Source organism: Hemitrygon akajei, chromosome 15 (genome assembly GCF_048418815.1).
Source record: "Hemitrygon akajei chromosome 15, sHemAka1.3, whole genome shotgun sequence".
In the NCBI taxonomy this organism is placed as follows: domain Eukaryota; kingdom Metazoa; phylum Chordata; class Chondrichthyes; order Myliobatiformes; family Dasyatidae; genus Hemitrygon; species Hemitrygon akajei.
Window position 1 is genome coordinate 26,117,544 of NC_133138.1, and position 14,961 is coordinate 26,132,504.

At 40.6% G+C, this 14,961-nt stretch overlaps 1 protein-coding gene across 1 annotated transcript in view; it reads left to right on the forward strand.

Annotated features, from left to right (window-relative positions):
* Positions 1-14,961, forward strand: part of fat2 (FAT atypical cadherin 2) — a 169,556-nt gene that overhangs the window by 70,712 nt on the left and 83,883 nt on the right. The window contains exons 3-5 of the mRNA XM_073067318.1: positions 88-402; positions 4,912-4,973; positions 9,006-9,320. Of these exons, the coding sequence (XP_072923419.1) occupies positions 88-402; positions 4,912-4,973; positions 9,006-9,320 (692 nt within the window). The remainder of the gene's footprint in view (positions 1-87; positions 403-4,911; positions 4,974-9,005; positions 9,321-14,961) is intronic.

Consider the following 14,961-nt stretch of genomic DNA (forward strand, 5'->3'; position numbering starts at 1 on the left):
AACCAATTCAAAGAAAACAGAAGGATATAGGTTGGTGATAGAAGGGAAGTCAGTCTGTAAAAGTTAATCTGCTTCTTCTAATTGCAGGAATAATCAGGACAGCAGAGCCCCTTGACCGTGAAAGATATCCCCATTACTGGCTGACTGTTCTTGCCAAGGATTTAGGAGTTATTCCACTGACAACTTCTACTGAGGTCTTCATCAAGATCTTGGACATTAACGATAATCCTCCTCAGACCACAGCGCCTGTTTACTATGCCTCCATCATGGAAAACTCACCTATGGAGCAGTCTGTCCTTCAGATTAAAGCTGATGACCCTGACTCTAGTTCACAGGGCCAGCTGACTTTCAGGATTAGCAGTGAAAACCCAAGAGGATTCTTTGCTATTGACACAAAGACAGGTACGTTATCATTATCTGCACATATCTTCCAAATGTGGTTTCTTCCTGGCTTGTTTGTTTTGGTAGATATTTTTGGCTCTATCTGGAGCTACACTGGGTGACAGATCATCCGCCTGAAATGTTACCTCTGTTTCTCTTTCCTGAAATGTTGTTTGACCTGTTGAGGATTTCCAGCGTTCTCTCTTTTTTTAATGATAGGTTTAAGCTTATCATTGTACTTATTATCAAGCATGAACGTGTAATGATTGACTTAATGAAATAAGTTGATTGCTAGAACTCTAAATCTAAAAGCACCTATCATGCAGTGATTAGATTTGGCTACGAATATAATAATAAGACAAAAATAAATCATAATAACACTCAGGTTTTACCAGCTTAAGCTGAGAAAAAAATAATAGCTTTATTTACATAACACATTTCATACATTAAGATGCAAACTCCAAATGCTTTAAATAGGTTGTAAAGTTATCAATGAAGTCATAAAAATACGAGACAAAATTAAAGATCATAAATAAAGATGGATGTTATATAAAATAAAATGTAATGAATTTTCCAAATTAGGTAAATATCAGCAGGCATTAAGTAACAGTATAAGCAGGCCAAATTAAAAAGTAGATTTTAAGAAGTGTTTTGAAACATTCCACAGTACTAGCTGGCCTATCTCTGTCGGTAGAATATGGTGCATAAGAGCAAAAGGCTGTTTCACCAGTTCTCATATGCTTGGCTCTAGGAACACTAAGCAAACCGGTATTCTCAGATCTAAAAATACCATTAGAGATGTAGGGGACAGACAGTCCAAAATAAAAGGAGGAGCTAGATTATTCTGAGCTTTATATACAAATAAATGTATCTTAAAATTGATCTAAAAATACACAGGTTGCCAGTGTAAATATGCCAAAACTGGTGAAGTGAGCTCAGATTTTATTTTTTGTTTAAGATTCTTGCTGCATCCAATTTGTATCTTTCTTACGTAGTCCTGAAAGGAGTGCATTACGGTAGTCTAATCGGCTAAAAACAAAGCGTGTAACAATTTATCTGCATCTTCAGGTGTATAAAGAAATCGAACTCCAGCAAAGTTCCTTAAATTAAAAAACGCAGTCTTGGTATTATGGTTGATATGTGATTTGAAGTTTAGCTCAGAGTCAATAATAACATCTAAATTCTTTACTTCTGGTACTGTAACGATTTACAACTCTGGCGACCTGGGTTCAACCCCCCGCCACAGTCTGTAAGGAGCTGGTACATTCTCCCCATGACTGCATGGTTTGCCACCTCATGGGGAGAGGGGAATCTCATTGAAACCTATGGGGTATTGAAAAAAAGCCAAGTTAGAGTGGATGTGGAGAGGATGTTTCCCATAGTGGGAGAGTCTAGGATCAGAGAGCACAGACTCAGAATAGGTCATTGTTTTAGAACAGAGATGAGAAATTTATTCAGACAGAGAGTGGGGAATCTGTGGAATTTGTTGCCACAGACGGCTGTGGAGGTCAAGTCATTGGGTATAGTTAAAGTGGAGGTTGAATTGTTCTTGATTATTAAGAACGTCAAAGGTTAGAGGGAGAAGGCAAGTGAATGGAGTTGAGCAGGATAATAAATCAGCTCAATGGAGCAGCCTCGACTGGCCAAATAGCCTAATTCTGCTCCAAAGTCTTACAGTCTTATGGCCTCTGGGTGTTCTGGTTTCCTCCCACGTTCCAAGGACATACAATTTAGGAGTTTAATTGGTCTGATGGATGCAATTGGGTGCCACTGGCTTATTGGGCCAGAAGTCCCTGTTACAGTGCTGTATTTCTAAAATAAACTAAATTCCTAAAGGGGTGTCTGTTTGCTGTTATATATTTGGTTTGGTGCTTGGTTTTAGTAGTTCTGTAGTTCTTGCAGAGAAAAGGACATCTGGCTTTATGTCATAGCAGCACGTTGCATGTTACAGTACACTTTAGGAAATAGGATATAATTAACATTTAATTTATAGTTTAGAAGATGCTTTTGGAATAGTTTACATTAGTTAATGAGTAATTCTAAAGAACTTGTTTGTATGAAAACATTTCTTGCTAATTCATTTTTAGGCCAACAAAATGATACTTGTTAATGGATTTACGAGATTGCCAAAAAGTCATTGTGAAATTATCACAAGCCATTTAATTAACAAATCTGTTGGCTGCTACAAGAAAATTAGCTAATAGTGAAAGCAAGAAAACAGAAATAAAGTTTGTTCCTTCTGACAAGTTTCAAGGCTTAGTTTATTTACTAGATTGGGTAACTAGCTAAATTCTGATGACAATACATTTTCTAAATCTGGAGTTCCCAACCTGGGGTCCACAGACCACTTAATATAATTGGTCCATGGCATCTAAAAGGTTGTTCTAAATGATTACCCAGTGAATGAACCATATCATTCATTGTCAACATGAAAAATATTGTGAGTTTGTCAGTACCAGACTTATGAAAATCACAACATTTTGATATATCATTTAAACCTGAACATTTTCAGGTTCACTTTCCCCTTATTTTTTATCTCCCCTCTTTCTCCGATACTTTTTCTTTTTGGCCTTTCCCAGTCATTGCTTCCACATCATTCATTTACCTCCCCTTTCCAATTCATTGTTTTTATTATTTCACCTACTTGCTGAGTTTTGGGTCTTGTAAATGGTGAGATCATCCTCACCACCAACACTGCCTCATGGTATTCCATTTGTCATCAGAATAGCTAGGTTTTGATTAAATATTTTACTGAGAAAATGGATTTCCGTAAGCAGTGTTTGTATTATCCCATAGCACTTCTCTTGTGAAAATCAGAAGAGTATCCTCAGCTTAAATCTAAACATCAGCAACCCAACACTTGGGTATTGACAGCATAGTTTTGATGAAGGCTTGTGTGCAAAGGCCTGCAACATGGACAGGAGACGAATAACTTTCATAGCCCAGGCCTGCGCTCGTAGGCAATGCAAGGGCCAGTGAGTTGGCATCCCCAGAGTTCATCTAAAGTTCAGGATCCCGTCATCGTTAGTCCGGGGTCAATACCGAAGGTTGGAGCCTGAAGGCCTATCAGAAGTTTGGAAGTCAATAACTGAAAGCTGGAGGCCTGTTCTGGAGTTGGAGGACTGTCTGTGTGGGTGGGTGAGCAGGAAGGGCTTGCTTTGCTGTTATTATTTTGTTGTTTGTTGTATTCTGTTTTGATGTGTTCTGAGTTGTTCTGCTGAGCATTGTGGGCATGCTATTTTTTCCCCAAAATGTGTGGCAACACTTGCAGACGGTCCCCTGCACATCCTTAGATTGTCCTGGTTCTTAATGTAAATGACACGTTTCGCTGTATGTTTTAATGTACATGTGCTGAATCTGAACCTGAAACTTTGTTCATTGGTGTATTGGTCGAAAACAGAACAATCAATTCAACAGCATTGTAAGATTCACAGTATAAATCTACCCGCAAGGTTACTTGAATTACCACAATATTTGAATCTTATAATGCTGTTGAATTTTGTGTTCACAAAATTAATTAAAATAATCTCATTTTAATTTTTTAATTGGCCCAAAATGAAATGCTGAGCAACATGCAAAAAATGCTGGAGGAACTCAGCAGGTTAGGCAGCAGCTATGGAAATGAATAAACAGTCGACATTTCAGGTCAAGACCCTTCATCAGGAATGGAAGGGGGGAAGAACCAGAGTAAGAAGGTGGGGGCAGGGGAAGGAGTATAAGCTGGAACGTGATGGGCGAAGTCAGGTGAGTAAGGGAGGGGGGATGAAGTAAGAAGCTGGGATGTGTGTGATGAACTACATATACCTGTCTGGACACGCCCCCCCTCCCCCGCTGACTGCTCCTGTGACTCCTCCCACAGACCATGGCTCCTCCCACGGACCCCGGTATAAAGGCGATTGGAGACACAGCCCCGGCCTCAGTCTCCAGGATGTAGTGTGGTGGTCATTTGCTACTTGTTCTTTCTTCCAGCCAATAAAAGCCTATATCTCACCTCACGTCTCCAAGAGTTATTGATGGTGCATCAATGTGATAGGTGGTAAAGGGCTGGAGAAGACGGAATCAGATAGAAGAGAGTGGACCATGGGAGAAAGAGAAGGAGGAGAGGTACCTAGGAGAAGTGATAGGCACATAAGGAGTAGCGGAGAGGTATGAGGGAGCCAGAGTGGGGAATTGAAGTGGGAGGGACAAAAATTACCAGAAGTTGGAGAAATGGATTTCAGCCCATTCAGATGGAATATGAAGTGTTGCTCCTCCAACTAGGTGTAGTCTGGTGGACTGCCTTCTACCTTGCTGAGGCAGGTGGCAACTCTCAAACTCTTTTTTTAACTTAACCCTTGAAAATCACCCCACTCTGACACCAGTACCAAGCTCCAACTATGGAGGTCTCACGTGCCTCAACTATGCTAGAGGGTGGAACCCATTTAACTCAACCAGACATACTTCACGTCATGATACTTCTTGCAGATAAGCATCATTATTTAAAATGTTGCAGCTTTTTCCTTTGAGTGGTTTTGTCCTTTTTGCTTTTAGGTCTCATCACCACGACAGCACGTAAACTGGACCGTGAAAAACGAGGAGAACACAACCTAGAGGTGAGTGGAATAAGCTTGGCTGGGTTCCTCTCAATATGGTAAGGCTTCATATCACTCAAATACAAGACAGTATCAACCCTCAGTCTCTCTAACACAGAAAGGTGCCTCAATATTCTTCTGGTTTTAAATTTAATTATGGACTATTGTTACTTTTGTTACAAGGAGAAAATAGTCAAGCTTGCAGCTAATATCGGTGAAAGAACTCAATTCAGTGTCCTTATGTTGTTCTCGGCTGGGTATTCCACATCAGCCTGTTCTTTTCCGCTCTTTCACCCTCCCTTCCTGTCGGCTGTTTCCTTCCTGGAGATGGTTCCCTGCTACCAATAACCCAGCCCATATTTTTGTCTTCTCTTCATGAGAGATCCATTCACTCTCTAATTGCAACTGCCTATGATATATACAGGCACACAAATAGCAATTTTTGGGTGTTTGACATAAAAGAGGAAAATGGCCATTACCTTTTTTACTCTTCTATCAGCACAGCAATCGCAAACACAGTTTGTACCAGGTATATATGAGAATGCCTTTGAGAAAATGTATTGTTAGTCATTTCCGCCTACCTCTGAACACTGGCCATGGATAGCTCCTATATCATATCTAAGATCCAGGAGCCTACTCTGGCATTCAACGTTCATGATTGACTTTCTACCTTACCATTTTCCTGCACTCTGTAAATGCAGGAGTTCCCAAACATGTCCAACATATTTTCCTTTTGAACTCGTGTTTGCCACAAATAATGATGACGACTAGAATGAAAGTGATTGGATGATTGGTAAAAGAACCAAAGTGAAGGAAGAAAACCTTTTCACAGAGAGCCGCTAAAATCTGGAATACACTGCAATGGCGGCAGGTTCAACCATGTCATCTCGACTCAAAGGGGACAACTTCACTCAACTTCACATGTTCCATCATTGAAATGTTCCCACAATCTAAGGATTTGTGTTCAAAGACTCTTTATCTCATGTTCTCAAAATTTATTGCTTATTATTTATTTTATTTATTATTATTGTTTTTTTTCTTTTTGCATTAGAACAGTTGTCTTTTGCACATTAATTGAACACCCAGGTTGGTGCAGTCTGTTATTGATTCGTATTTGGTTATTATTCTATTATGGATTTATTGAGTATGCCCACAATAAAATGAATCTCAGGGTTGTGTATGGTAACACCATACACCATACCTTGAACTTTAAACAGAAATGGATAAGTGTAGTATTTGAAACTCAAATAAAAAAGGTAATGAAGAGGGAATAGGAATGGTTGATTAGCTTTCCATAGAACTGACATACATAATGGTCTGATTCTGTGTTGTACCCTTTCTGTGCTCCTGTGATTGATAAGTTTGCCCAGCATGTAATTATCAGGAGGTAGGGACTAACTAAGAGATTCCTAGAGAGCTTTCTGCCTTTTCTGTCAGCAGGAATATAGGCAGAATATCATAGTCTTCTGATCATGAAATGCATGAAAAATTATAAGGTTTATGATCCAACTAATAGTTTTGATCATATGCCTTGCTCAGAAAGATTTCATCTCACTTTGATCAGTTTGATGTCTTTCACCTCTTTTAGGTTTGGAGCCTTAGGCAATATGTCAAACCTCAGAGTCTGAAGCTTTCCCACTCTGGAATCTCCTTTGCTCTCCTGCTGCGATTGTTCTGTGAACTCTCCTCTGCCATGAGATTACGGGCATTTGACGGATAGTTTTTTTTTCATTCTCTCCTCCATCAGTTTCCTCTGGGAAATGTTATGGAACATACTCATTGTAGTCTCAAAAACAATTGAAATTATTTCACAGTCAATATTGATCCCAAATCAATAATAGATAGATAGATAGATAGATAGATAGATACTTTATTCATCCCCATGGGGAAATTCAACATTTTTTCCAATGTCCCATACACTTGTTGTAGCAAAAACTCATTACATACAATACTTAACTCAGTAATAATATGATATGCATCTAAATCACTAACTCAAAAAGCATTAATAATAGCTTTAAAAAAAAAAAGTTCTTAAGTCCTGGCAGTTGAATTGTAAAGCCTAATGGCATTGGGGAGTATTGACCTCTTCATCCTGTCTGAGGAGCATTGCATCGACAGTAACCTGTCGCTGAAACTGCTTCTCTGTCTCTGGATGGTGCTATGTAGAGGATGTTCAGGGTTTTCCATAATTGACCGTAGCCTACTCAGCGCCCTTCGCTCAGCTACCGATGTTAAACTCTCCAGTACTTTGCCCACGACAGAGCCCGCCTTCCTTATCAGCTTATTAAGACGTGAGGCGTCCTTCTCCTTAATGCTTCCTCCCCAACACGCCACCACAAAGAAGAGGGCGCTCTCAACAACTGACCTATAGAACATCTTCAGCATCTCACTGCAGACATTGAATGACGCCAACCTTCTAAGGAAGTACAGTCGACTCTGTGCCTTCCTGCACAAGGCATCTGTGTTGGCAGTCCAGTCTAGCTTCTTGTCCAACTGTACTCCCAGATACTTGTAGGTCTTAACCTGCTCCACACATTCTCCATTAATGATCACTGGCTCCATATGAGGCCTAGATCTCCTAAAGTCCACCACCATCTCCTTGGTCTTGGTGACATTGAGACGCAGGTAGTTTGAGTTGCACCATATCACAAAGTCCTGTATCAGTTTCCTATACTCCTCCTCCTGTCCATTCCTGACACACCCCACTATGGCCGTGTCATCAGCGAACTTCTGCACATGGCAGGACTCCGAGTTATATTGGAAGTCAGATGTGTACAGGGTGTACAGGACCGGAGAGAGTACGGTTCCCTGTGGCGCTCCTGTGCTGCTGACCACTGTGTCAGACCTACAGTCTCCCAACCGCACATACTGAGGTCTATCTGTCAAGTAGTCCACTATCCAATCCACCATGTGAGAGTCTACTCCCATCTCCGTTAGTTTGTGCTTTAAGATCTTGGGCTGGATGGTGTTAAAGGCACTAGAGAAGTCAAGGAATGTAATCCTCACAGCACAACTGACCCCATCTAGGTGAGAGAGTGATTTGTGCAGCAAATACGTGATAGCATCCTCCACTCCCACCTTCTCCTTATACGCAAACTGAAGCGGATCCCGGGCGTGCCTGGTTTGTGGCCTCAGATTCTGTATTATCAGCCGCTCCATGGTCTTCATCACGTGCGACGTCAAGGCAACAGGTCTGAAGTCATTCAACTCCTTAGGTTGAGGTTTCTTCGGTACCGGGACAATACAAGATGTTTTCCACTGTCTGGGTACTCTTCTCTGATCTAGACTCATGTTGAAGATGCGCTGTAGATAACCCTTTTTGCTCCAAATCCACACTGTATCATTGTATTGAGGGCATCTAAACAAGAGGTAAACTGAACCAAAATTTAATGTTAACATAAGTATAAGAGATTCTGCACATGCTGGAAATCCAAAGTAACACACACACAATCAGGAAGTCAGCAGGTCAGGCAGCACCTCTGGAGAAGAACAAAGAGTTGAAACTCGGGCTGAGACCCTTCATCAGGACTGTAATAGAAGGAGGCAGAAGGCAGAATAGCAAGGTGGGATGGGAAGGAAATCAAACTGGCAGGTGATAGGTGAGGTCAAGCAGCTGGGTGGGTGAGGAAGAGCGGATGAAGTGAGAAGCTGGGAGGTGATAGGTGGAAAAGATAAGGGGCTGAATAAGAAGGAATCTGATAGGAGAAGAGAGTTGACCATGGGAGAAAGGGAAGGCTGAGGGGCACCAAAAAGGCATGATAGGCAGGTGAGGAGAGGAGAATGTGTAAGAGAGGAGCCAGAATGGGAATGGAAAAGAAGAGTAGGGAGAAAGGGGAGAAATTACTCGAAGTTAGAGAAATTAATGTTCATGGTGTCAGATTGGAGGCTACCCAGACAGAATATGAGGTGTTGCTCTTTCAACCTGAGAGGTTAATATAATAGTTTTTATCTCACCTAGACAAACAGCTCCTGGAGTTGCACTGGTTCTGGATGGCGTGAGCACAGAGTTATTTTTGACTCAATGGTAAAAATCTGTTTTTCGCTTCCTTGCAGGTGACCGTGAGTGACAATGGAGTTCCTCCAAAACAGTCCACAGCAAAAGTGGTGGTAGAAATTTTGGATGAAAATGACAATGTTCCCAGGTTCCCAGAGGTCCTGTACAATGTTAGACTGCTGGAACGTGGCAGCTCCACCAAGCCAGAACCCATCTACAAGGTGATCGCTTCTGATCAAGATGAAGGCTCAAATGCAGATGTCACTTACAGCATTGAAGACAGCACTGAAGAGGAGAAATTTAGCATTAATCCTAAATCTGGGCTGGTGTCCTCCACATGGGCATTCTCACCAGGCGACTATGACATTCTGACAGTAAGTGTGAATGTGTCTTGTTTCCTCCCTGGCAAGCAATAATAAAAGAAATGATGAATGTCTTTCATCATGAAATGAAAAGAATTGAAATGGGTGGAATCAAAGATACTGACAGAAAATTGAATGTATAGTATGAGAGACAATGGGACAGGCAGGATTTGGGAGGCAGAGGAGATAACTATTGTATAGGAACCTCATAATTTTATGCAGATATGAGTCCTTTTGAATCAGAAAAACAACCTTGCAATGTTATCCTTCCCAACCACGCAGAAGCAAGCCTGATCTGTAGAAAGAAGAGGTTGTCATGTAAATGTAAAATGTTTTTATGTAGGGACTGGAGGAAGAGGCATGAATTTCCTTTGATCTGCCCTTTCATTCCTCCTGTAAACCTTTCCTAAGATGTCCTTTGCTTGCTATTTAGCTGGAAACATGAAGTTGGCTTAGGGATGCTGGAAATAATTGCTGTTGGCCATTGCTAATCCTTCCTACTTGTATTTCATTATGAGTTTGAGAAGATTTGGTATAATCACAAAAGACTCCAGCAACTTTCTACAGATAAACCATGGAAAACATTCTGACTAGTGCATTAACACCTGGTCTGGAGACTCCAATGCACAGGACAGAAAGCGGTGGCAGAGGGTTGTAGATTCAGCCAGATCTATCAAGGGAACTAGCCGCACCACTATTGAGGACATCTTTGAAAGGCAAAGCCTCAACAACCATCATTAGGAATCCTCATCATCTGGGACATGCCATCTTTTCATTCCTACCATCACGGAGAAGGTACTAGAGCCTGAAACCCCAGACTCAACATTTTAGGGCTTCCTGCTTCACCTCTGCCATCAGATTTATGAACGGCCCACGTACACCAGCTCACAGTTCCTCTTTTCCAATTTTTTTAATTGTAACTTACTATTTTTTAATGTCTTGCACTGCATGCAAAACAGCAAATTTCATGACATATAGACAATAGACAATAGGTGCAGGAGTAGGCCTTTTGGCCCTTCGAGTCAGCATCACCATTCAATGTGATCATGGTTGATCATCCACAATCAGTACCCCGTTCCTGCCTTCTCCCCATATCCCTTGACTCCACTATCTTTAAGAGCTCTATCTAACTCTTTTTTGAAAGCATCCAGAGAATTGGCCTCCACTGACTTCTGAGGCAGAGCATTCCATAGATCCACAACTCTCTGGGTGACAAAGTTTTTCCTCAACTCCGTTCTAAATGGCCTAGCCCTTATTCTTAAGGCAAACACGAGGAAATCTGCAGATGCTGGAAATTCAAGCAACACACACAAAATGCGCAGCAGGCCAGGCAACATCTATAGGGAGAAGCGCTGTTGACATCTCGGCCCGAAACGTCGACAGCGCTTCTCCCTATAGATGCTGCCTAGCCTGCTGCGTTCCACCAGCATTTTGTGTGTGTTCCCTTATTCTTAAACTGTGGCCTCTGGTTCTGGGCTCCCCCAACATCGGGAACATGTTTCCTGCCTCTAGCGGTCCAATCCCTTAATAATCTTATATGTTTCAATCAGATCCCCTCTCATCCTTCTAAATTCCAGTGTATACAAGCCCATTCGCTCCAATCTTTCAACATATGACAGTCCCGCCATCCCGGGAATTAATCTTGTGAACCTACGCTGCACTCCCTCAATAGCAAGAATATCCTTCCTCAAATTTGGAGACCAAAACTGAACACAATACTCCAGGTGTGGTCTCACCAGGGCCCTGTACAACTGCAGAAGGACCTCTTTGCTCCTATACTCAACTCCCATTGTTATGAAGGCCAACATGCCAATATGTCAGAGAAAATAAATCTGATTCTGATTCTCTTGAGTAGCTCATGGGTGATCGTGCAGACATTGAAATTGAAGTATCTTATCACTAGTACTTAGACAGAAAACTAACTTGCCATCTCAAATCTTCCTAAAATTCTTTTTCTTTAAAATTTCCCCTTGCATCTTAGCTTCAATAAGGAACGGCCCTTGATAAATATCTTACGAGAATTGTTATAAATATCATTGCATTACTTTGCATTAAACCAACCTTATTATCAAGGAACAGATCTTGCAGATACATTCCTTGCTGTAAGCTGTATACCTGAGGTGTGACCGCTTAACAATAAACATAAGCATTGTTGAAATTAAGCAGAATAGTTTTTACTTGCTTCAGGCAGTGGCTAAAGTTTATTTTTACCCACTTTTCCTTGTGTTTTCCTCTTTCTTGGCAGATACCATATGCAAGGGGGTTGATAGGCCTGTATACTAAATTATTCTGTTTGTCATTTTGACTTGAATGTTGGTCTGATGCCCTGCTTTCAGTATTATTGTCAAGTAATTTCAGCCTTTTGCCCTTCCAACCTCTCTTTCTTCGACGAAAGAGGCAGTGAGGGGATGAGAACCAGCAAAGAGCTGAGGGAAAATGCAATAAGCTGCGGAGGTGAAGATTAGGGAGATGAAGAAAATTGCTGCAGTCCCAGAGCTATGGGGAAAAATTGGAAGAGATAAGTTAGTTTCTTCCAAGTATTCTCTGTTTCCTACAGTGGGAGAGTCTAGGAACACAGGACGCAACATCAGAATAGAAGGATATCCCTCTAGGACAGAAATGGAGGAGGAATTTCTTTAACCTGACCGTAGTAAATCTGTGGAAATCAAGTCACTGGGAATTTTTAAAGCAGAGATTGATTCGTTCTTGATTAGTAGGGGCTTCAAAGGTTATGGGAAGAAGGCAGGAGAGTGGGGTTGAGAGAGATAATGAATCAACCATTATGCAGACACGATGCATTGAATGGCCTCATTTTGCTTCTATGTCTTATGGTCAAAATGGAAAAAAACATTAATTGCACAGAACGAGGTCATTCACCCCCAAATGGTTTTTGCTTCACATTAGCCTTCTTCCGTACTAGTTCATATACTTGATCCTATTCAGACTTCAGATGCATTAATGTGTATTTCATCTTCCATGTATTAATAAATTTCATGACATACTGCATGTCAGTGATATCGAACTTGATTCTGTCCTTTTTAATTACTCCACATGGTAGGGAGCTCCATTTCTTAATTCATGCGTATTTTTCTGGGATGGGGTAATTGCTAGAAAGACCAACATTTGTTGGCCATACCTAACTGCCCATGAGAAAATGGTGGAGTGATGCCTTCTTGAACTGGCACCGTCCTCTTGGTGAAAGTTGTCCCACAGAAGTGTTGTGTACGGAGTTCCAGGATTTAGACCCAATGATGATGAAGGACTGATGAAGAACTTACAAGTGAAGTTCTATGAATTGGAGGGGAAACTGCTGGTGGTGGTAGAGATTGCAGGTTTGAGAGCTGCCCAGGCAGATGTATTTTGTAGATGATATGCATTTCAGCCATTTCTGTACCAGTGGTGAAACGGATTACTGCTTAGGGCAGTACCTGTAGTCAGATTTAATATCATCAGCATATGTCATGAAGTTTGTTAACTTTACGGCAGCAGTACAATGAAGTACCTGATAAGTAAATATAAATATGGACAGAAAAAGCAAATTAAGTATATATATATGCCTATAAAATAGTTAAGTTAAAATAAGTAATGCAAAATAACAGAAATAAAAAAGTGGTGAGGTAGTATTCATGGGTTCAATGTCCATTTAGAAATTGGTTGGCAGAGGGATAGAAACTGTTCCCAAATCGCTAAATATGTGCCTTCAGGCTTCTATACCTCCTTCTCAATGGTAACAGTGAAAGGGCATGTCAGTTGAGCATGTAGATTTATCCTAGATGGTGAAAAGGCTTTGAAAGTTGTAGAATTCCATTCATCCAAGCAACTGGAAGCTATCCCATCTTGGTATTGAATTGTGCATGGTAGATGCTCCTGAATGCTGAACTTGCTTTGCATTTATGACTTCAGGGCTTCCTAGTCCTCATCATACGAAATAAACTAAAACATAGGTGTCTGGTTTGCTCAAACCTCTATCAAGTTACCCCACAGTCTTCATCATTGCAAAGTAGTGAAAATAGAAAACTTAGATATTGTTGCTGAATTCACTATCATCACATTAATCAATTGAACTATTTTTTTCCGAGGAAATTATTACCATGATGAACATTTTTTAACGGATCGGATAATGAGACTTTGTAAAATATTTGGGAAACCTGCCTTAATTTGGGCAGAGTGAACAGCCAGAAAAGCACTTGAGTGCAGTTATGTAATTGACATAATAACACACTATTGTATTTGCTAGTAGGAAAATGGGAAAAGGTCTACTAATTTTTTTTATTGCAAAACTATTTGAATGCTAGATGATATTTTCTAAATAATGCAATTCGAAACTTTTTAATTACAATTTGCACACGGATTCTATTATATGGAAGTTAAATCTGATAGCTGAGCAACACATAAAGAATGTTTGGATTATTACTTAAGCATGTTTAAACTGTCCTCTTGGCTTCTGTTTATGAAAACTGAAACATCAATAATTTTGCTGAGCCCTCAGGAAACTGGAAACTGGAATAGATCATTCTGAATTATTGCTTTGCTTAAGGTTTGTTGATAATTGTTTTTCTGGGAATTTATTAAATGAAGATGTTGCATACAACATGCTGATGCACCATCAATAACTCTCGGAGACGGGAGGCAAAAGATAGGCTTTTATCAGCTGCAAACGTGACCACAACATCTTGGAGACTGAGGGAGGAGCAGTGCCTCCAATCGCCTTTACACAGGGGTCTGTGGGAGGAGCCACAGGAGCAGTACGCAGAGGGGCATGTCCAGACAGGTATACACATAGTTTACCACACATGCAAAATGGAGAACGTAGTTTATACTCTTCACGAGTCTCCTTATACCTTTCTTTGTCATATTCTATTCCCTTATCCCATCTGACTTACTAAATTCATCTTGTCTACTTGCTTCCACCCCTATATCTGCTCTGAAGTTCTCTCATGCAAGCCTGACTCAACTCAAGGCAGCTTCTTCTGAATTCTTTACTAAATATACTAGTGAATATTCTACATTTTTAAACACCAGGTTTGGATTCCACCATAAAATGGAAATATTTTCTCAATATCTATCCAAGTTGCTCCATAGAACTTTAAGAGAACAAACCACAGTAGGACCAGAGTGGGGAGTGTGGTAGAATAAAGGGATCTGGAAATACTGATCTATAATTCTTTGTAAGTGGCATCACATGTAGATTGGGTCATAAAGAAAGCTTTTGACACATTGACCTTCATAAATCAAGAGTACTGAGTATAGGAGTTGTGTTATGTTGTACAAGATACTAGTGAAGTCTAATGTGGAGTACTGATTGCAGCTTTGGTCACCTACTGACAGGAAAGATGCAAATAAGGTTGAAAGAGTACAGAGAAGATTTACAAAAATGTTACCGATTTGAGAATCTGAGTTATAGGCAAAGGCTAAATAGGTTAGGACTTTACTCCCTGGAACATAGGAAAATGAGGGGAGATTTGATGGAGATGTACAAAATTATGAGGAGTATAAATAGGGTAAATGCAAGCAGGCTTTTTCAGCTCAGGTTGAGTAAGACTAGAACAAAAAGTCTTCAGTTAAGGGTGAACAGTGAAATATTTAAGGGAAGCCTGAGGGGAAACTCCTTCACTCTGAGAGTGGTGTGAGTGAGAAATGAGCGGCCAGTGGA